This window comes from Stigmatopora argus, chromosome 11 (assembly GCF_051989625.1).
Source record: "Stigmatopora argus isolate UIUO_Sarg chromosome 11, RoL_Sarg_1.0, whole genome shotgun sequence".
NCBI classification, from domain to species: Eukaryota; Metazoa; Chordata; class Actinopteri; order Syngnathiformes; family Syngnathidae; genus Stigmatopora; species Stigmatopora argus.
In genome coordinates, this window is record NC_135397.1 from 14,772,236 (window position 1) to 14,793,479 (window position 21,244).

The 21,244-nt window shown below is 40.0% G+C and overlaps 2 protein-coding genes across 3 annotated transcripts in view; one reads left to right on the forward strand and one right to left on the reverse strand.

Moving 5' to 3' along the window:
• kcnq5a (potassium voltage-gated channel, KQT-like subfamily, member 5a) overlaps positions 1–10,706 on the reverse strand; it is a 75,741-nt gene extending 65,035 nt beyond the window's left edge. For both annotated transcript variants that reach the window (XM_077613304.1, XM_077613303.1), the window contains exon 1: positions 10,165–10,706. In XM_077613304.1, the coding sequence (XP_077469430.1) occupies positions 10,165–10,514 (350 nt within the window). In that variant the 5' untranslated portion in view covers positions 10,515–10,706. The remainder of the gene's footprint in view (positions 1–10,164) is intronic.
• A 2,515-nt stretch (positions 10,707–13,221) lies between these two features.
• cnrip1b (cannabinoid receptor interacting protein 1b) lies at positions 13,222–20,902 on the forward strand. Its single transcript, XM_077613328.1, has 3 exons — positions 13,222–13,617; positions 16,368–16,512; positions 19,399–20,902. Exons 1-3 carry the CDS (start codon positions 13,427–13,429, stop codon positions 19,561–19,563), a joined length of 501 nt encoding a protein of 166 aa, XP_077469454.1. The 5' UTR covers positions 13,222–13,426; the 3' UTR covers positions 19,564–20,902.
• Positions 20,903–21,244: the final 342 nt, after the last annotated feature.

Genomic DNA, 21,244 nt, shown 5'->3' on the forward strand with positions numbered 1-21,244 from the left:
TAGGGTGAATGCTGGGCTTGTCCTCAAGAATTCCCTGAAGTAATTCAGCAAAGGGGCACTTTTTTTCCGCCATGCCCCACTGTTGTTGTTGCTATCCTGAATTTTATTATATTTTGCCTTTGTCATGTACTTTATATTTATTTATAAATACATGTGTCAATGTGATTAGTATTTTATTATCTCACTCTTGGCAACAACTAACAACACCTGAACAAAAAAACCCTTAGGATATTTTTATCTTTCTCTATACCTGTAGCCCTGTCCATTCATTCATTCATCTTCCATACCGCCAAAAACTAAAACAAACAAACCTACTTACTAACATGTCATTGGTGCCGATATACATCTAACCTTTTTTTCCATCAGATTGGACATCTTTCGCCTCAATTACTTCAAATCCTTGTACATGGAGTTCAATTCAGACTGCATCGCACCTCTCAAATAGTGCTGCAATAAAGGTCTTGCATCTTCGAATCAGTAGAACAATGCCACTCCCGAACAATGCTGGTGATCAATTATTTACCACATAGTCAAAAGACATGGTTTGCATGTTTTTTTTTGCTTCTACATGTACTTTAGCATAGAAACACACGTTCTATTGAAACATTGACTTGCTTGAGGACCCTAGTGGTTATTCTTTCCTGCGATATCAGCTCATTAGAGGAGTACTATAGCACTGTGTGTCCAAAACATGCTAGAAGTCAACTTTCTCCTCTCACACGCATTGCGTGCGTGACCTGCTTGCATGGCACAGCACAACCGTCATCCTCATCCTCCCTTCTGATGTCGCACATTCACACCATCGACTTGTGACTGATGTCGCCGCCTGGCTCTTTGACACCTTATGGTGAACACGCTTAATGGACGGACGACACGCAACCTGTTGCAATCTAAGTGTATCAGTTTGTGTACATAAAACAAAACAAGACTTACCAAAGGACAAAACTACAGATGATATCTCAGCAAATGATTACTTGTTGCAGTGATCAAGTACAGTAATCCCTCAATTATCGCGGCTTCACTACATCGCAGTATTTTTTCTGGGGGAGATTTTTTGGGGCTAATTACATTTTTTTTGTTAGTTCATAAAAATGTGAAAATCTACGCTGAAATTCCCAAGCGGAAGCCACTCCCCTGTCCTCCACTTGCTACTAGGACTCAGCACTGAAATAAAACATTTTTTTAATTTTCTACTTCGCGGTTTTTCGTTTATCGCGGCCATGTCTGGCCTACATTAACTGCGATAATCAAGGGATTACTCTATTCAGATATCGGGCAGCATGGTGAAAGAATGGTTAGCATGTCCGCCTTACAGTTGTGAGATCAACGCTTCGGGGCATAAAATAAGTAGCACCTGACTTTCATCAACTGATTACACTTGCAAAAGGTATCCTCTGGTTCAGTTGGAATGAAAACCTGCACCCACTGCAGCCTTTTGAGGACCGGTTTCCCACCCCTGAATTGTAGTCCCTGTGATTGGCAGGTTCAGAGTGTACTAAACCTCCTGCCCATAGTTAGCTGGGATAGCCGCCAGCACCCATGTAACCCTCATGAGGATAAGTGTTTAGTATAAGTATTCAGATATTAATGATGACAAAGACCTCATCTCCCCTCTCATCTCATCTCATTTTCTGAACCGCTTTATCCTCATTAGGGTCACGGGGGGTGCTGGAGCCTATCCCAGCTGACTCCGGGCCAGAGGTGGGGGATACTCTGAATCGGTGGCCAGACGATCGCAGGGCACAAGGCGATGGATAACCATGCACACTCGTACCCATACCTAGGGGCAATTTAGAGTGTCCAATCAGCCAACACGCATGTTTTTTTTTTTATGTGGGTGGAAGCGAGAGTACCCGGAGGAAACCCACGCAGGCCTGGGGAGAACATGCAAACTCCACACAGGTGGACGTGACCCGGATTTGAACCCAGGACCCCAGAGCGTTGAGGCCGATGCGCTAACCACTTGCTCCACTGGGCCGCCCATGACAAAGACCTTGAATACCTTATTAAGGCAATCATGATGAAGTGAATCGTGAATAGTACATCCGAAACTATTTGGGTAATCGATTAATCTTTTATAGACAGTGTTTTTATCTAAGACCTGTCCAAAGTATCTTCTTAAAGTGCCTAATAGTAGTGAATATTGTCCGATTACTTTATTAATCAACAAATACTTTTTCTTTATCTTAGGAATTATTTGTATTTGTAGTTATTTGCAAATGTCTACTTTTGCTTAAAAAACAATGGTATAGTTATCACATTACGTCAGGGCATTATATTTTGGTTCCAATTCACATTTGAGCTCAAATGTTAAGCTCGGTTTTATAACACAAAATAACATGATTTATATAGAAGCCGATAAGTCGACTAATTAACGATTAGAGATTAATCACCTATAGAAATAATCATTTGGGATTGGGTTAGGAGCTCTATACCAAAGAAATGCTAAATACAATGAAATAGACACATTTTTAAGGATATCTGTTCAAGAATATTGTAGTAGATTTTTAGTGTTTCCTCTGCATTTATTTCAATCCTAGCTATAATTTTCTTGTTGTTTTTAGCTAACACAAGTAACCCACAAGGGATATGACAATCTGTCACAAGGGGGATATTTCATGTTAATTTGTATCCCAATAGGTAATCGAGATGCTCCTGCAAGGAATGTGTATTGTTTTAAAAAGTTATCATTAAAAAAAAGGAACCATTAGGTTTCTCTCAAAATTCTCCACTATGTAAAGTAAATGAGAAATAAGAAAGACACTCATTTGATTTCCAGAATATTGCAATACTTATTTACAGAATAAAATGTTCTCATTCATATATAAATCATAAAATATTCTTATAGATCAGATAGATAGATACCTAGGGGCAATTTAGATTGTCCAACCAGTCTACCATACATGTTTTTGGAATGTGGGAGGTAACCAGAGTACCCAGAAAATAACCCACGCAGGTTTGGGGAGAACATGCAAACTTCACAGGCGGACCGACCTGGATTTGAACACAGGACCCCAGGAAAGTGATGGATTATCCACAAAAATAAAATATTGTTAATGCTTCCATTTGAACATGGATTTTTTTGTCTATTTAATATTGGTTGTATTTTAGAATATTCCAGGTTGATCTCCTGACCCATGTATATTTTTTATATCAGGATATTATGAAATAATCAGTACCTGGAGCATTTTATTGCAAATGATATTGTGACGCGGGGTACCCAGAGGTTCCTATCCTTATTGACCAATACTGCTCCTCTCCTTCAAAGGTGAGCCCTGATGGGGAGATAACTCAAAATACATATTCAATAAATAGACATTCATAATATATTGATGGCCAGCTAACTTTATGAAAGTTTAAGTCAAGTCCTGGTGCCAATTCAGGGACGCCAGCGTGAGTAAACAAATTAATAGCATGGGATTACCCTTCATTTCTACATGCTAATATATAACTGGTCACTGCATTTTCAGTCCGTTGTTGAGTTCTATTCAATTATTAACATCAGTATTTATATTTTTGGGGGGGAACGAGGCATTGTTATTTGTTTACACTGCTAGGCTTCAGTGAAGGCCTTTCCACAGCATCTGAAAAGAAATCTAAAGGAAACACTGGTGGATCTCATGAATTTGAACAGGAGTATGTATTTTAACTCTACCCATCAATCGTAATAATGGTTTTCTCAGTGTTATACAAAAGTACACCTTCTTCAAGCACGCACCCAGATGTTAGCCATGGAAAGTAAAAATCTGCGGCTTGGATGAGGTTTAGTGCCACATTAAAAGGAAGCGTTGTGTGAAACCACAATGGAGTGAAATGCCCTAAGAATGGATAATGAAGAATGGATAGAATGCACTTCTAATACACTCCTTTAGAGAGATCAAAATTCTTTTAGGTGTTTTTAGAAAGGCAGTTCAAATTCCTAATTGTTGAGTTCTGTGTAAAACTTACGGGTGACCTTCATTAGCAAAAAAAAATTCTATTCAAAATCCAATGCCAAACAGTGTATTTAAAAATAACAAAGGACACAACTAATTCAGAAGAAACTCTTAGGATGCTGACCATGGCTTGCATTAAAAAAAAAACTACTTTTCTCTATTTTTTTAAACTGAAGGCAGTGTTTTAATAGGGTTTTCAGATTCTGGTCATTGCATATCAGTCGTGGACCGTCAGGGCCTGCAAGGCCTTCTCTGCTGGCCTAAAAAATATCTGAATCACAGACTGATGTAAATTATATTTTGTCCATGAATACTTATTAAATAATTCAAAATTGTCTGTCACCTTCCTTTCATTGCTTTTCACCTGGTTGCGCTGCTTCCAGATGTGTTTTCATATTTAAGCATCTAACCGATCACATTCCAGCCATTATTTGTTGCCAGGGTCAGAAATCTGCCTTGAGGCCTTCACAATCAGTTCTGTAGGCTCTGCTGCATAAAACAAGCCTCAATAAAACTGTTGCTTTAACCAATCAGATTTCGAGTTGGCGACACCAAGGTCTTCTCACAGGCGTAGGGATACGTCATCGCTTTCACCAACTATGATTGGCTAGTGTTAGGGTGGACTAGCCAGAGCTACCAAACTTTATCTGGGGCGAGCTGCACAAGCAAATATATTGTTGTGTTGATTTAATAGCGGTTATGTCAACCCGCAATGGCTGAAAGAGGAGAAGAAATTGATTTGTTTGCAGATTTACTGTCAAAGCAATTTTCAAGACGGACTCAAGAAAAGCTGGACATCATTAAGAAAGGTTGGACAACTCCGAAGCAAGCAAGCCTGTCACAACCGGGAACGAATAAAAACTTATGCCAGAAATACGACACGACAGGCTCGACTTTCAGCATTGGCTTCGATGGGGATAGAAAAGAAGGAGGAAAGAAAGGAGGATAGATTTTATGTACAGATAAAAATGATTTTTGGTGAAAAGTAATATTTCAATTGTATGAGGTTATTATTGATACTTATTTATGTGTCGCAGCTCGTTTTATAGCCATAAAATAGGTTGTGAGGGTTGGATTGATTCAGACATAGCACTGACAGCGTCGGTTTGAAAATCACGGCCCGCCACTGTTGCATATATATCATAGCTTGACTCTTTGGGTTGACATTTTCAACTCTCGTCTCGCCATTATATATATATATATATATATATATATATATATATATATATATATATATATATATATATATATATATATATATATATATATATATATAATGGCGTTAGGCCACTAATCCATCTGAACTGGAAGGTATGGGCAGCGATTTGCCAGATACCTATTGATGTCATTTGCAGCCAAAGAATTAGGTAAGAAAGGTAATACTACTACATTTTTAAAATAAATAATAAAAAACTGAAAAAATGTAAATTGTTTGGAAACTATGCATCATCTCAAGTGTGTGACTGTAGCTGGAACTAATTTCTGCATGCGTGATTTCTCCCACACACTTTTTTTTTCCTTACACGCCATCTCATTATGCGGCCGGATGTTAATGCTGTGTGCCGGCCTAATGGGAGCAATATTTGGCAAAAAGAAGAAGAAGCCAGCATTATCACTCATGTTTATATTCACATTGTAGTGAAGAGTGAGTAGCGATGCATTTAAAACTCCACGTGTTTACGTGGATTAAGAACACGCACGCAACTGTTTCAACGGAACAGAATGATCAAAAGGAATATTTCTTTCATAAATCACATACTTTCATGTGTTTGTGTGTGTCTCCGTGAGAGGGTGACACATGTGTGTAGCATCTGACTATGGGCGGTTTGATTTTTTTTAAGACAAAAAGGGAAAAGAAAGTTTTGATAGTTACTGGAAACTTTTTCCCCTAACAGCTGAAAGATCCCACCAAGCCAGCATGCACCTGCAGCGACTTCCCAGCTATGTAACAACTCATAGTCATCCACATCAAAGAGGCAATTGTACCACAGAATACTTTTATAGCGTACATTACTCTTATTGTCAGAAACATGGCGACTATGAATGATTTTTCTCGTAATATACAAAATCACTTTTGGCTTGTTTTCGGTCACTTTCCAGTGCAACAAATCAAATGGCAAGTGGAATTTTTGGGGGGGATGAATAAAAACAGTAATACAACAGAAAGTATTCAACAAATCAATCTATTACGACAAAACAACAATATAAGTCTACCAAAATATCCAAAATGAACAGTAAGTGACCTCTAAATGCCCCAAAATAAAAGGAAGTAACCCCTAAATGCTCAAAGATTCAAAGGAAGTAACCTATAAATGCGCCCAAATTACCAATAAGTCACGCACGATCAATAAGAAGTGATCTATAAATACTTGCAAATCAACAGGAAGTGACCCTTAAGTGGCCCAAAATGAAAATGAAGTCACCCCAAAACAACAGGTACTAACCAGTAAATGTCCCAAATATAAGAGGTGACCCAAAATCAATAGCAAACAACATGAAAATCCTGGAATCAGCATTCCCCGACAACCCTTTACAAATTCCATTTTCTCATTCATCATGACTATTATGTTTAAATCTGGCCTGGTGGACGAGTGGTAAGACATGCGCCTCACAGTTCTGCGGTCCAGGGTTCGATCCCAGGTCGGTTCTCACTGTGTGGAGTTTACATAACCCTCTATCCAGACCCCCTCACCTCTCAGCTTGCGTGGGTTTTCTCCGGATACTCTGGTTTCCTCCCACATCCCCAAAACATGCAGAGTAGGTTGAACACACTAAATTGCCCCTAGATATGAGTGTGAGCGTGAATGGTTATCTATCTCCTTGTGCCCTGCAATTGGCTAGCCATTGATTCAGAGTGTCTGTAGTTAGCTGGGATAGGCTCCAGCATCCCCCGCGATCGTTGTGAGGATAGTGAAGATAAGCGGTTAGAAAATGAATGAATTCCAATACTTTAATGAAAAAGTCTGTGTTTGAACCCAACCACTATCCACCACACTGTCTATTGTAATTAATGCAGGTGTGCCAGTCATGTGATGTACAACATGCTGTGTATCCGCATGTTGAATACTTATGCTGACAACGTATATTGTATGATTTGCATTGAAATGATGGTCGGATGAATGATTTTGAAGTCCAGCTGATGCACACTGCAATATGTGGAGTGAGGATGAAGAGGAAGAAGAGCAGTTGTGCAGATGTAACAACTTAACCCCAGTCGACCTCAGCTATCCCGCCTGAGCAAATGCAAATATCCACATCCTGCTGCTCTCACATGCAATTCATGAACTCTTATTCATGCTGATGTCTTGGATACGGTAGATACTGTACTGCATCACAGTCGATACTACTTTTTATTTTATGTAGAATTGGTCAAACATGGCAGAAAATCTATATTGGAATAAAACTGCAATAAAGGATGTGCTGGGGCTTAGGTTGGCAAATTATATTGCCGGGGCATTAATTATTCTGTTTTTTATGTATTTCTTTTTTTTAATTAAAAAAGCCCAGATATCTTAATAAAGATTTTTTTTACTTGATAATTCCTTTGTTTAGAATTGTAAGGGAAAAAATAGTGAAACTGTAATGAATAGCCTTTGCTTTTTCATATCATAAAAGAAAAATAAATACATGCTAGAATATGTATATCGGAATAAGGATGTAATCATGACAAAGTAATATATGTTTTTTTTTTTTATTATTATGTCTAAATAGTTTTCTTATCACTTGTCCATGACAGAATATGTGTAATATTATTATATAAAATACTGAATTTACTCGCATATAAGCCACATTTGTCAGACAAAAAAGGATGACTGAATCAACGATAAGGCTTAAATGTCCATAAAAAGATGACATGCACGAAACTGCAAGGTGACAAAGACGATGCACCATAACACCATGACGCCATGACACCATCATGCAAGACAATGCGGCCGACAAGGTCATTTATTTCAAAATAGAGAAAGGATAAATAAATAAAACGCTAAACAAAATTTATTTTGTTATTAATTGTGAATCAGAGGGCGGCTTACATGCGAGAAATTGTAAAATTCAACGATTATAAGGCAATTTTAAGCTTGCGGCTTATATGCGAGTACATACGGTAATAATTTAATCTCTTTTCCACCAAGCAAGAAGTTAACAGAGAATAAATAACAAATTGTTTTTATTTTCAAGAACCTGAAACCAACATTTCTTAAAAGATATTCCTTCTTTCTTTGGTGACAGTTGATAGAAAATCTTGAGGGTAAAAAAAAACACATTTTGCAAAAAGGCTTTAACATTGTTGCAACCAATAAAAATGTTTGGCGTGTTCACAGACAGCCAGACAGATCTTGTTTAACCATGACTTGACTAATTTCTTAATAGAAAGTGCATGTTATTTTTCCAGACAAGCACACAATGAAAGTCAGCCACTTTCACACCAAAGCAGAGGCGGAACTTTCTTTTTTTTTCTCCCCACATAATGACTCTCTCCCTCTGTCTCTGCAGATCATTGGGATGATCACGCGAGGAGCCCTGAGCTAATGTTTCATTTAGCCTGCGCAGCTGACAGCTTGTTGACCTTCTCTAAGGGCCCCTCCACATATGCTGCAAGCTTCCAGTCTTACATAAGGGTTGCCAAGTCAGTCCAATTGGCCCGCTGTCCAATGTGGAAGCGCAACTTCTTCAGGTGCAAAAAGCCACCAGATGAAATCCATGTTGTCATAAGCAAAGGCTGTCTGTTTACTGTATCCTTAAATCATCTTTTATTATACCTCACTTGTGTATTTTCCAGATGGTTTGTTTACATTTGTGATGCAACCATTGATTAATTGTGGATCTATACAATTAGAGGCAACTTTTGATAAATTTAATGCATCCTGATATGGTATTGTATGGAATATTTATACATATTGCACTAAATTAGGAGCATAGCAGATCAAATGACCCTTTTTAACATTAGATGGCTGTTGTCGCTCATTTACATCATTCATAAAATTGTATGCATTTTATTATTAATATTTCTATGGAGGAGGGATTGTTTCATTGTATTCATTCTTTTTTTAATTAAGTTTCTCAACTTGATTAACAAAATAAAAACAGTAAAAGAAAAATGTAAAAGAGTACTAAATCTGAATTAGTATTTTTAAAATCAGGACATTATGGGGTGAAGGAAAGCTTTACTTATCTTAAACATTAAGATAAGTAAAGCTTTAACACATCAGTAAGTAAAGCGTTAAAATTATTAATTCATTTTGAGACAGTAAGATACAACTTGATAACTTTTACGGAGGCTGCATCTTACAGTTGGAAAATTTGTTAATAATTCATTCATTCATTTTCTGAACCGCTTTATCCTCATTATAGTCACGGGGGGTGCTGGAGCCTATCCCAGCTGACTCCGAGCAAGAGGCAGGCAACATCCTGAATCGGTGGCCAGCAATTTAGAGTGTCTAATCAGCCTACCATGCATGTTTTTTGAAATGTGGGAGGAAACCAGAGAACCTGAAGGAAACCCACATAGGCCCTGGGAGAACATGCAAACTCCACACACGCGCACCGACCTGGATTTGAACCAAGGACCCCTGAGCTGTGAGGCTGACGCACTGAACACTCACCTGCCAGGCTGAGTTAATAATGCCTGTTTTAATTTTCAACCAATTCATCAAAAATATCTAAATATTCCCTTCCAATATTTAAACACAATTTTTAAAAATAGAATTCTGGAGGACGGCCTGGTGGCGCGAGTGGTTAGCGTGTCGGCCTCAGAGCTCTGGGATCCTGGGTTCAAATGCAGGTCACGTCCACCTGTGTGGAGTTTGCATGTTCTCCTCGGGCATGCGTGGGTTTCCTCCGGTTACTCTGGTTTCCTCTCACATTTCAAAAACATGCATGGTAGGCTGATTGGACACTCTAAATTGCCCCTAGGTGTGGGTGTGAGTGTGCTTGGTTGTCCGTCTCCTTGTGCCCTGCGATCGGATGGCCACCGATTCAGGGTGTCCCCTGCCTCTGGTCTGGAGTCAGCTGGGATAGGCTCCAGCACCCCCTGCGACCCTAATGATGATAAAGCGGTTCAGAAAATGAGATGAGATGAGAATTCTGGAGGTGGTAGGGTTCATTTAAGACTTCAGTTATAACATCTGAAGGATAAAACTGAGACCTCTAAAGTTCACCTATAAATCCATGAGAATGTGTAGTGTGTTATAATCGCATTGATGATGATGATCATCAATACACATGTACTCACACAAATGCGTGGTAGACAAACGCCCACTCCCGAGGTCTCTCCAGGACGTTGTACAGGTAATTCTGGAGCCAGCGGTAGCGCGCGTTCCTCCGGCCGCCTTGCGCGCTGTACGTCAGTGGCTTGCCCAGCAAGCTGAGCCGAGCGCCCTGCTTCCCTCCGTCGGCAACGCCGGGACCCCACAGCCCGTCCCCGGTCCGAACCGCGTGGTTCATCGTCCTCTGCCCGAACTCCACATCCCTCGCGGGGAAATCCTTCGCCACGCGTCCCGGGGAAGTTTTGAGCCAGATTCCGGAACCGACAACACCGACGCCACTGCCGCCGCTCTCGTCACCGCCGTGACCCCGCGGCATGGCATCACCGGCGCGGGCGTGGAGGGCGCTGGTACACCGCCGCACATTCACTCGTAGCCGGCGACTCTTCGGCTGCTTGCTCAAGTGGATTTGGGGCCAATGCTTTTTTTTTCAAGTGGACTCATATACTACACTCCTCATTCTGAATGGTATCGTGTCTGTCCAGTTCAATCACTTGTGTGGAAGTGTGTGGTTGGGAAGAAGTGAATCCATGGAGACATTTGTGGAGATCCGGTGGAGGGTGGGCTGGTTGGTTGGGGTGGGGGTCCTCTTCCTCCCATTTCGGCTTCTTTCAAGAAGAGCTGCTGTGTACTTGAACAGAATAGATTTTTTTTAAAAGAGAGGTGCATTAACCTTTACCTAGATTTTTTTTTCAAGTTCCTTAATAATAATAATAATCGGACATAGGCCCTGTCGTCATTATCAACAACACAAAAAGCCTACTTGTCATCACACCCAGAAACTGCGTGTGACCAAATTGGTGAAGATTGGTAGGATACCATTACAAAACATTTTAGGGACGTGGGAGGAAACCGGGGTACCTGGAGGAAACCCACACAGGCCCAGGGAGAACATGGAAACTCCACACAGATGGATGTGGATCTGGATTTGAACCCAGGACTCCCGAGCTGTGAGGCCAACACGCTAACCACTGACGCATCCAGCCACCCTGAATCCTTACAAAAGGGATTAAATGTAAAACATCATAGGCTGGCCACCAGTTCAGGGTGTCCCCCGCCTTGTGCCTGAAGTCAGCCGGGATAGGCTCCGGCACTCCCTAGTGAGGATAAGCAGTTCAGAAAACGAATCAACGAATGTAAAACATCCACAGAGGAACTAAAACAAAAAAAGAATCAGCAAATACAGTAGTCCCTCGATTATCGCGACTCCACTTATAGCGAATTCACTACCTTGCGATTTTTTTCTGCTATTAATTATTTTAAAAAATTAAGTTCATAAAAATGTGAAAATCCACACTGAAACTCGTAAGCTGAAGCCACTCTTGCTACTAGGACTTAGCACTGAAGTTTAAAAAAATGTAATAAGGGTGACTACTTTGCGATTTTTCGATTATCGCGGCAATGTCTGGTCTACATTAACCGCGATATTCGAGGTACAGTAACGTGTTTACTTCCCCACCACTGTTTTACTTGCATTTATTTAAAGAATAATACAATATTTTACTGTGTGGATATGACCAAAGACATGAAGTAGAAGCTTAGTTGCTATTTTTTGAGTGTGAAATGGTTTGGAAACAATGAAAATATTTAAAACAAATGAATTAAATGGTACCATTTTCAACATTGCTTCTACTTGAATGAACCACTGCATCATCTTTTGCCAATAATAAGAAAATAAAAATGTCACACACATCTTTAAGATACTACTTGACTTAATTAAAGTTTTAACGACTATTGAACATCTCATCTCATCTCATTTTCTGATCCTCACTACGGTAGCGGGGGTTGCTGGAGCCTATCCAAGCTGATTTTGGGCCAGAGGCAGGGGACACCCTGAATTGGTGGCAAGCCAATCACAGGGCAAAAGCAGACAAACAACCATGCTGACTCACTCATTCCTGGGGGCAATTTAGAGTGTCCAATCAGCCTACCATGCATGATTTTGAAGTACCCGTAGAAAACCCACGCAGGCCCGGGCTTAACATGCAAACTCCACACAGGTGGACCGACCTGGATCTGAACCCGGGACCCTCACAGTGAGACCAACACGCTAACCACTCATCCACCGGGCCAGCCTATAGAAGCTACTTAACTTCATTAAAGTTTTAACGACTATTGAACATTATTTATTATTGTATTTTGCTATGTGGGTCCTGTTTAGTTCTGCATTTGCCTGTCGCTCTTATTCCCATCAAAAAGAAGCTGGTTTACCCTCTCACTTATTTGACTAACTGACAACTATCTGAACTCGTTGCCTCCAAAATGTTTCAAATGGTTCAAAATGTTTGATCATATTAGAATACATAAGCTCTGAACTAATGACTAGTTGTGTGTGCCTGATTGCAATGAATATAATGGTTTTGTGGCATTTAGCCAAAAGGTCGCAACTAATAAATAAATCACCTACTACATTTAAACCAAATTATTTATGACCCTTCTCTTCTTTTGAAAGCCCTATGCAAAATGGAAGTTGTTATTATGACTCCTCTTTTACACTTTCACTCAAATAGTGAGGTCTTTGAGCTTTAAGGTTTTAAGGCAGGGGTGGGCAAACTATTCCAGAAAAGGCCGCAGTGGGTGCGGATTTTCGTTCACTAATCGGGTATCTTAGAAGTGCAATTAGTGGTTTGCAGTCAGGTGCTTTTTGTTTCAACTTGGATCGGTTGGAACAAAAACCTGCACCCACAGCGCCTCCAAGGGCCGGTTTGCAGACCCCTGTTTCAAGGAATCCGATTACATGTGCGTTTATTTCATTGGTCTAACACTGACCTCAAGTGGTTAAATATTGTCATTACAGGAAACAGATAAAGAAACAAAATCAATCCTGTTTTTCTTACGATGTTTTGATTTATTTTTCACAGACGGCCATCATTGATGTGAATGACGCTTTAAAATGAAATATATTATCCGTTTCTAATCCAATTATATTGGTAAAAATTTGGGTCGGTGGTGATTTCCATTATTTTAGTTCTGGGTCAAGGTATCAACTATAGAGAGTCCAATTGGCAGGATTTAAACGAAATGGCTCTGTAGATCATTCCTGGAAGAGAACGATGGATCAGGAGATTTGGAGAGAGCACTGTTTGAGATTATTATTAGATCGGTTGTACTCATTGGATTGGGATTTAAACAGTGGACCAATCCAGGTTGCGCGCGCACAGCTTTGCCATTGCGTGCATAGGGGGGTGCCTGGGACGTTTCGCCCACCACACATCCATCCCGGGTTTGTGCATGTGTGTGAGCATGTCCAAAATTCCACAGCTCGTCAAAATCGGCATTTCGCTGAAGATGCTTCCCAACAACACCGCCGTCTACTTCAAATCCGACGGGGCCAGGTTTGGACAAACCAGAACCATAAAACTACTCACCGGTTCCAAGTACAAGATCGAGGTGGTTGTCAAACCCGGAGGTGTCGAGGCCACGTAGGTAGACCTCCATTTATTCTTTCAATTTGTCGTGTTTCTTTTCTAATCATTTATTTGTTTATGATTGAGCGAGTTATACCGAAGACGATCCAATGTAATAATAATGGATGAGTGTTAGTGCGTCAGTCTCACAGCTCTGGGGTCCTGGGTTCAAATCCAGGTCGGTCCACCTGTGTGGAGTTTGCATGTTCATCCCAGGTCTGCGTGGGTTTTCTCCAGGTACTCCAAAGACATGCATGCTAGGCTTATTGGACACTCTAAATTGCCCCTAGGAATGAGTGAGTCTGCATGGTTGTTTGTCTCCTTGTGACCTGCGATCGGCTGGTCACCAATTCAGGGTGTCCCACATCTCTGGCCTGAAGTCAGCTGGGATAGGCTCCAGCACCCCGCGCGACCCTGATGAGGATAAAGCGGTTCATAAAATGAATGAATGAATGAGATGTGTCACAATTTTTTTCTAATAGCTGATCCATAATTAAGTTGAGGCCAGCTATTTGGAAAAAAGCATTCGTCGAAATTTCTTATTTATGGTGCTTATCAATCGAGTTATAAAAAAAAAAATGACGTTGATGTAGGCAAAAGTCTTGCTTATCTAAGCGAGTGCTTTTTAATGTGTTTTTTCTCTCCAAATAATGGCAAATTACAGGTATTTCAACGAATCACAGAGCAGGTTATGTGAAAGTAGGTCACACATGTCATGATGCAAATGCCAAGTGGAATTTGGGGCATGATGGGGCAGATGCTGCCTGAATCACGAGACCTAGCAGTAAAATAAATAAATAGATTATTATAGCGCTTTGACCTCGCGATAGAAAGGCTATCATTTTTAAAACCAAAATCCAAGCAGAGCTCCAGTCTGAGCACAGTTAGCATGAGTAGCTATTCTTTCTATATGGTTGAAGCAGGCGGCAACAGGTTTTTCTCATTTAAACTGGAGGTCTGACAGCGATCTACCAATGGCAGCTAAATGAGTTAAACGTCATCACTATAACCAAAAATATCAATGCTTCCATAGGTAGCCTCTATCCCAGGCATGGGCAAACCGGTCCTCGAGGGCCGGTGTGGGTGCAGGTTTTTGTTCCAACCGATATAGCACAGACAGTTTAACCAATGAGATTCCTGCAGAAAACAAGAAGCACCTGACTGCAATCCACTGATTGCACTTGTAGGACACCGGATTGGTGAAAAGTTGCCCTCTCAATGGGTTGAAATGAAAACCCGCACCCACTGCGGCCCTTTGTGGAATAGTTTGCCCACCCCTGCTCTATCCCTTTAACATTTTCGTTTTCATTTTTTCATAAGGGAAGTAAGTATTATTAAGGCTGACTAAACCACCAGTCTTTTGTTTTGAAAAAAAATCTATCATTTCCGGGGTTTGTTCTAAAGGAAGTAGAAGTACACAGCACTGCTAAATCTTATCAATATGCCTGCTCGGGTTAAGATCAAAATGGATGGCAATTTGGATGAAACTTCTAATAAGAAACCCAGACACTCGCAGAAGTTTATTGGTTCATATTCGACAAAATATCCCATGTTGAAGCCGTCTCCAAAAGGATTGACATTTGCGCATTGCAGAACATGCAAGTGCAACTTCAGCCTGACACATGTTGGAATTACTGACTGTAAAATGCACGTAGGACCCAAACACAAAGATAAACTTATTTTCATTATGCTGTACTTTTTCAATAGTTTTTAAAAAACACAATATTTCAATTAATGTAAAAACGTGATAATAACATTTTTTTTTTACATTTTATATATCAATTTTGCGTGAATCGCATTCACTCCGGAAATACTCCGGAAATGGGACAAGGGTACTCCGGAAATGGGGTCGACGGAGGTTGGCAGCTCTGCATCTCTTTTCCCCAGGCCTAACCTCAACCAGTTTCCCCTAGCCCCCACCCAAAACCAAAAAGAAAAAAAACATACCTGACATTTTCGGTTTTGTTTTGGTAATAAAGTTTATTCCCCAACGGTAAATCTTTTGTGACATTAGCACCATTTCATTCTGATCCCTACACAAACAAAGCCTACATATGATATACATAATATAAAAGAAAAATGTTTTTATTCAAAATTTTGCGAGATCATGCAAGATTTCTGCCTTGATGATTTTATAGATCTGTGATGGAATAGTTTTTATGTACAACCAAAACTCTAAATGCCTGCATTTTATTTTGATGTGTAGGTTTCTTTTTAAAAACCCTTATGTCCTTATTCTAAAATGCGTAGTCAATGTTCAGTGGGAATCGGTGGTCACTATGATATATTGTGCAATGCATCAACCAGCCATCTCAACTACCGCATTTTCTCGCATATAAGCCGTATTTGTAACTCAAAAAATGATGACTGAATCAAGGGTACGGCTTATATGTGCACAATACTTGCTATAATCTTTTTCACCAGTAGATGTAACATTTACTATTTGTTTGTTATTTTCTGTTTTGCAGTAAGAAAACAACAATTACTGGGTGAATTAATTACATATGATATTGACCCTAATAATGGGCTTTTGATTCATACAGTATCTCAGGAATACCACGTATGATGATTTCCCTTTCGAAGTAACACATTTGTACTCTTATTAAAACCATAAATATGGAGGTGAACATTTTTTAATCAGGGGGCAGCTTATAAGCAAGAATTGGTCAAATTCAACGATTTTAAGGCAATTTTAAGGGTGCGGCTTATACGTGGGGTGGCTTATATGCGAGTAAATACGGTATATATTTTTTTTATCTTGGCAGGTCAATGAGTTTAGGTGCAGTCACCTTTACCCTGGAGCAGCAGTCCAAGGACCCTCAGTCAGTGGTTTACTCGGGCCTGTACGACACGGAGGGTTTGGTGCACACCAAGAGTGGGGAAAGGCAGCCCCTTCAGATCAGCATACAGGTATGCTTCAATTTTAATGGGGAACTATGAAATGTTCCAAATAATGCACCAGCCCATTTTTCCTGAATGAAAAATGTGAGCAAATCAGCAAATGTGTAGATGAATTGGTCAAGGTTTCTTTTCTTTTCTGCACAACGGAAAGAGTTGGACATGTTAATGAGTACTAGAGAAGATGAAATGCAACACAATTGGTTGGCAACCAAATCAAGGTGTACTCCATCTACTGCCCATAGTTAGCTGGAATAATCTCTGGCACCCTACAATCCTCATGAGGATAAATCGGGCAAAGGATGAACGAATCAATAATCTCATTTATCAAGAATAGACCATACATGCCGACTGCATACGGCCGGACTACAACCACTTTATTAGCCACACCTGTCTAACTGCTCATAAAGGCAACATTTTTAATCAGTTTATCATATGGCAGCAACACAAGGGAGACAACAGTTGGAACCTTCACGAGGTGTCTCCCGAGAGGCCGCCCGTTGCGGCCTGGGAATCCAACAAAACCACCCAGAGCTGCCACCCAGGAACGTGGCGCCCTACGTTTTTCATCCAGCCGAATATATTCGCACTGCCCCACACCTCCGGCTACCCCCTGGATGAACTAATCCGCGTTCCAGTGGCAGCTCTAGCGCTGCTGAGGGTAATCGTCAGGCGCCTGAGGTGACCTAACAACAACAACAACAACAGCAGCAACACAATGCATTTAGGCATGTAGACATTGTCAAGTCTGTAATGAAACGACTGGTCATTGAAAGTGGCACCCAAAAACTGACGCAGAGATGATAAATCATTTGTACAATGTTCATTACTAAAGGTAACCAAGGAAGCATGCCAAAAATAATTTAAAAAAAAATGGTATAAAACAAGCCGACGAGAGAAACAAGCAGGTGGAAATGGGCCAGAAAAATATAGCTATGTAAGTCTACCAAAAAGGGTTAGAGCGTCGGCCTCACAGTAGGGGGACCTGGGTTCAAATCCAGGTCGGTCCACCTGTGTGGAGTTTGCATGTCCTCCAAGAGCTTCCGTGGGTTTTCTCCAGGTACTCCAAAGACATGCATGGTAGGCTGATTGGACACTTTAAATTGCGAGTGTGGGCGTGAATGGTTGTTCGTCTCCTCGTGCCCTGAAATTGGCTGGCCACCAATTCAGGGTGTCCTCCGCCTCTGGCCTGAAGTCAGCTGGGATAGGGGCCAGCAGCCCCCACGACCCTAGTGAGGATAAAGCGCTTCAGAAATGAGAGAAGTCTACCAAAAAATAGAATAAAGCGATATGTAACCCAAATAGGCAGGACACACAAGAAGTGATGCTGCTCACGTTCAATGAATTTTCTATGGCACTAGTGCAAGGAGGCGAAAATTGCCAAACCTCTCGCAGCTAAGCGACATGTGACAGACAAATAGCCTATGTGAAATTTCATACATGTTCGTACACATGCACACGCGAGCCTGCCACGTGATATTAGAAAATTGGAAACAGTTCTATTTTTGTCGGATCCTCTCGAAAGAGCTGGATGAAGTGGCTGTGGAGAAGAACTTTTGGATTTCCCTGGTGAAGCTACTGCCTCATTGACCCGACCTTGGATAGGTGGGAGAAAGTGAATTAATGGAGCCATCAAGAGCTAATGTAGAATGGAAAGATAATGTCGGTCCAATGCAGTACAGTCGTACCTCTACTTACGAAATTAATTGGTTCCAGAACTTTTTTGTAACTTGTTACTTTCGTAAGTAGAGCAGTACTTTATATGTAAATTCTCTAATTCGTTCCACGGTCCTCACACAAGTGCCAACTAAACCCTTTAAAATTGGTCAAAGTGTCCCAATTTTGTATGAAAGATGTGAATAACACACAATAATGAGAGAAAATCATGAGAAAATTATTTATTAATTTCTTAAAATGAACAAGAATAAGCATGAAATGGTTTCCTGTGCGGCCGTCATAACGAGAGACGTAATACCCGGGTTTGTCCGCCAGATGGCGGTAAGAGCCCGTTCTATCAGGGGTGAAAGCCGTCCACTTTGTAGTACATTCGAGACTTTTACGTGTGCCCTGTGGGTGTGGGTGTGTGTGGAAATATGTGCCACATTGCATTTGTTTTTAATTGCTTAATAAGGGGAACTGCAATCATTAATAAGGGGAGCATTTAGCCGAGGTGCACAGGTATGTAAGAGAGAATCTTGAAGCATGGATAGTGGTTGTTGTGAGACAGCCAATGAGAGCCTAGTAGAGGGTAGCGAGGTTCTAAAGTGAGAATGAGTCATCTGTGACAATATTTTCAAAATAATATAACGGATAAGGAAATGCATTTACTTTTTGGGGGATTTTGTAACTTGGATCTTTTTTGTATCTCGAGTCACTCATTTGCATATAAAAAATTCGTAACCTGAGAACTTCGTACCTAGAGGCATTCGTAAGTAGAGGTATGACTGTACAAGCAAGATTCACCCAATGAATTAGCCAGATAGTGTAAATTGAGTAGTTTTCGGCTGTGTCTGAAACAAAAAAACAAAAAACAAACTGGGTCTTAAATTAGGATACCCCATAATTACACATATGATGCATAAATAAGACAACACTACTTGTGCCACTTCTGTTTGCATTTAATACTTTTTTATACCACTACTTAGTTGTTTTTGACATTTTCGACATCTGTTTAATGTCAAAATAAAGTGAAATGGGAGCTGATAAAATTGTTGTATCATTTTCTTTCACAAAATAATAATGTTATTGTGATTGTGTAGTACAATATGACCCATTTCGTGATCATTTTTTTCATATTGCCAGTTCTAGTACTTCCATTCATGTAAAGGTTGCGAACTCATAAGAGTTTACAAATTGTTTGCCTTATTATTTATTTTAAAGCTGTGTGTTTTTGCACAGTTCACCGAGGCGGGCACGTTTGAGACGGTGTGGCAGGTGAAGTACTACAACTACCACAAGCGGGACCACTGCCAGTGGGGAAACAGCTTCAACAGCATTGAATACGAGTGCAAACCCAACGATACGCGCACACTCATGTGGGTCAACAAGGAGAACTTTGTTTGACAGACACACATGTTGGCACAACACTCCAGTAGACTGCAGTTGTTTTTTTCTGTTTACCTTGGAACCCTGTCCAATGCAAACCATATGTGTCGCATTCATTAGTCTAAATGCTGAAATTATTTTAAATTATGTATTATTTAGTATTTATATATTTATTATATCTTCAGAAATGTAATTGGTAAAAAAAACATTATTTTCTTAAATAGTATATTTGTTTAATCTAAATATACATATATATCTAATTATATTTATATTTTCCATACCGCTTATCCTCACAAGCATCTTGAGGGTGCTGGAGCCTGTCCCAGTCACCCAGGGCACCTGAGAACAATTTAGAGTGTTCAACCAGCCCACATACATGTTTTTGGGATGTGGGAGAAAACCGGAGTTCCCGGACAAAACCCACGCATGCCCAGAGTACCAGAATACTTGGAGAAAAGCCAAACAAGCCCTGGGAGAACATGCAAATTCCATCCAGGAAGGTCGGAAACCACCTGGAATCGAACCCTCAATTTCAGAACTGTGAGGGCAATGCGCTAACCACTATCCACCATGCCGCCTCTTCCCATATATGTATATTTCACTTTTCTTTGGTAATAAGAATTATCTACCATTATGTGGAGATAAATGTTTTTCTTTGGACAATGTTGTTGTGCATGTATATTTGTGTATGTGTGAGTCAGTTTTGACACTACTCTCTCGCCCGAAGTCAGCTGGGATGGGTTCCAGCACCCCCCGCGACCAAAGTGAGGATAGAGCGGTTCAGAAAATGAGATGAGATATAAATACAAATGTATTGTAACAATAATTTACTCAAATTAATGATAACATTAAGTTGTTTTCATATTTAAAACATGGTTTTTATTTTACCATCAGTAGTACAGTATGTTGTTGTGTAGGTGTATGTGAAGTTGTAAGTTGGCAACCACCTGAGGTGGTTTTATTTATGGTGCTTGTGTCAAAACAATTTAAAAAGGGAGAGAGAGAGAAAAAACCCTTCACCAGTGGGGTTGTAAGAGAACCATTATGTTGAAGGGAAAAAAAGTTTAGATTTCTGTTGTATTTGCTTTGTGGAGTCTTGTATATTACACTTGGTGACAACGTGCTACTTTTTGCAGTGTTTGTTCACTCTACCTCTTCCAACAACTCTTTAAATATTCAATATCAAACGTGAAGTATTTATATTATATCCATTTTTAATTATCCATGTCATGTTTTCTAAAAATAACCAATGTATATTTTGTACATGTGAGATGTATACAGATGAGCATATTTTTTTTGTGATGGATGTTTTCTAGTTGAGCTATGCAATAATAATAATAATTACAAAAGAACAAAATAGTCCTGCAGTAGAGTTCCTTTTAGTTTGTGTGATTCCCTTCCGCCATCTTGGCTTCCTCTTTAAAGCCACTTAAAATTAAACAGGATGTTTAGAAAGCCAGCAAGGAATTAGCCTGTTTTAGTGAACTTTGACCTATTAGTGGATTCTTAGTGAATCAATCCTTAATTTCAGGAGGGCAAAGAACTTTTCAAGTACAGTAAGTAAAAAAAAAAAAGGATCAGAAATGGCACGCAAGAAGGTATTGAAAATCTATAATATTATACTTTTACTTTTTTCACAACAGTAAGGCATTAATTGTATCTGGGAAAAATAATTTTATTACGGTAATGCATACATTTA

Bases quoted from the DNA above. Each gene is read 5' to 3' on its own strand.
- cnrip1b (XM_077613328.1), top strand. From the start codon at position 13,427: ATGTGTGTGAGCATGTCCAAAATTCCACAGCTCGTCAAAATCGGCATT. The intron at 13,618-16,367 runs GTAGGTAGACCT...TTATCTTGGCAG, and splicing joins CCCGGAGGTGTCGAGGCCAC to GTCAATGAGTTTAGGTGCAG. The intron at 16,513-19,398 runs GTATGCTTCAAT...GTTTTTGCACAG, and splicing joins CCCTTCAGATCAGCATACAG to TTCACCGAGGCGGGCACGTT.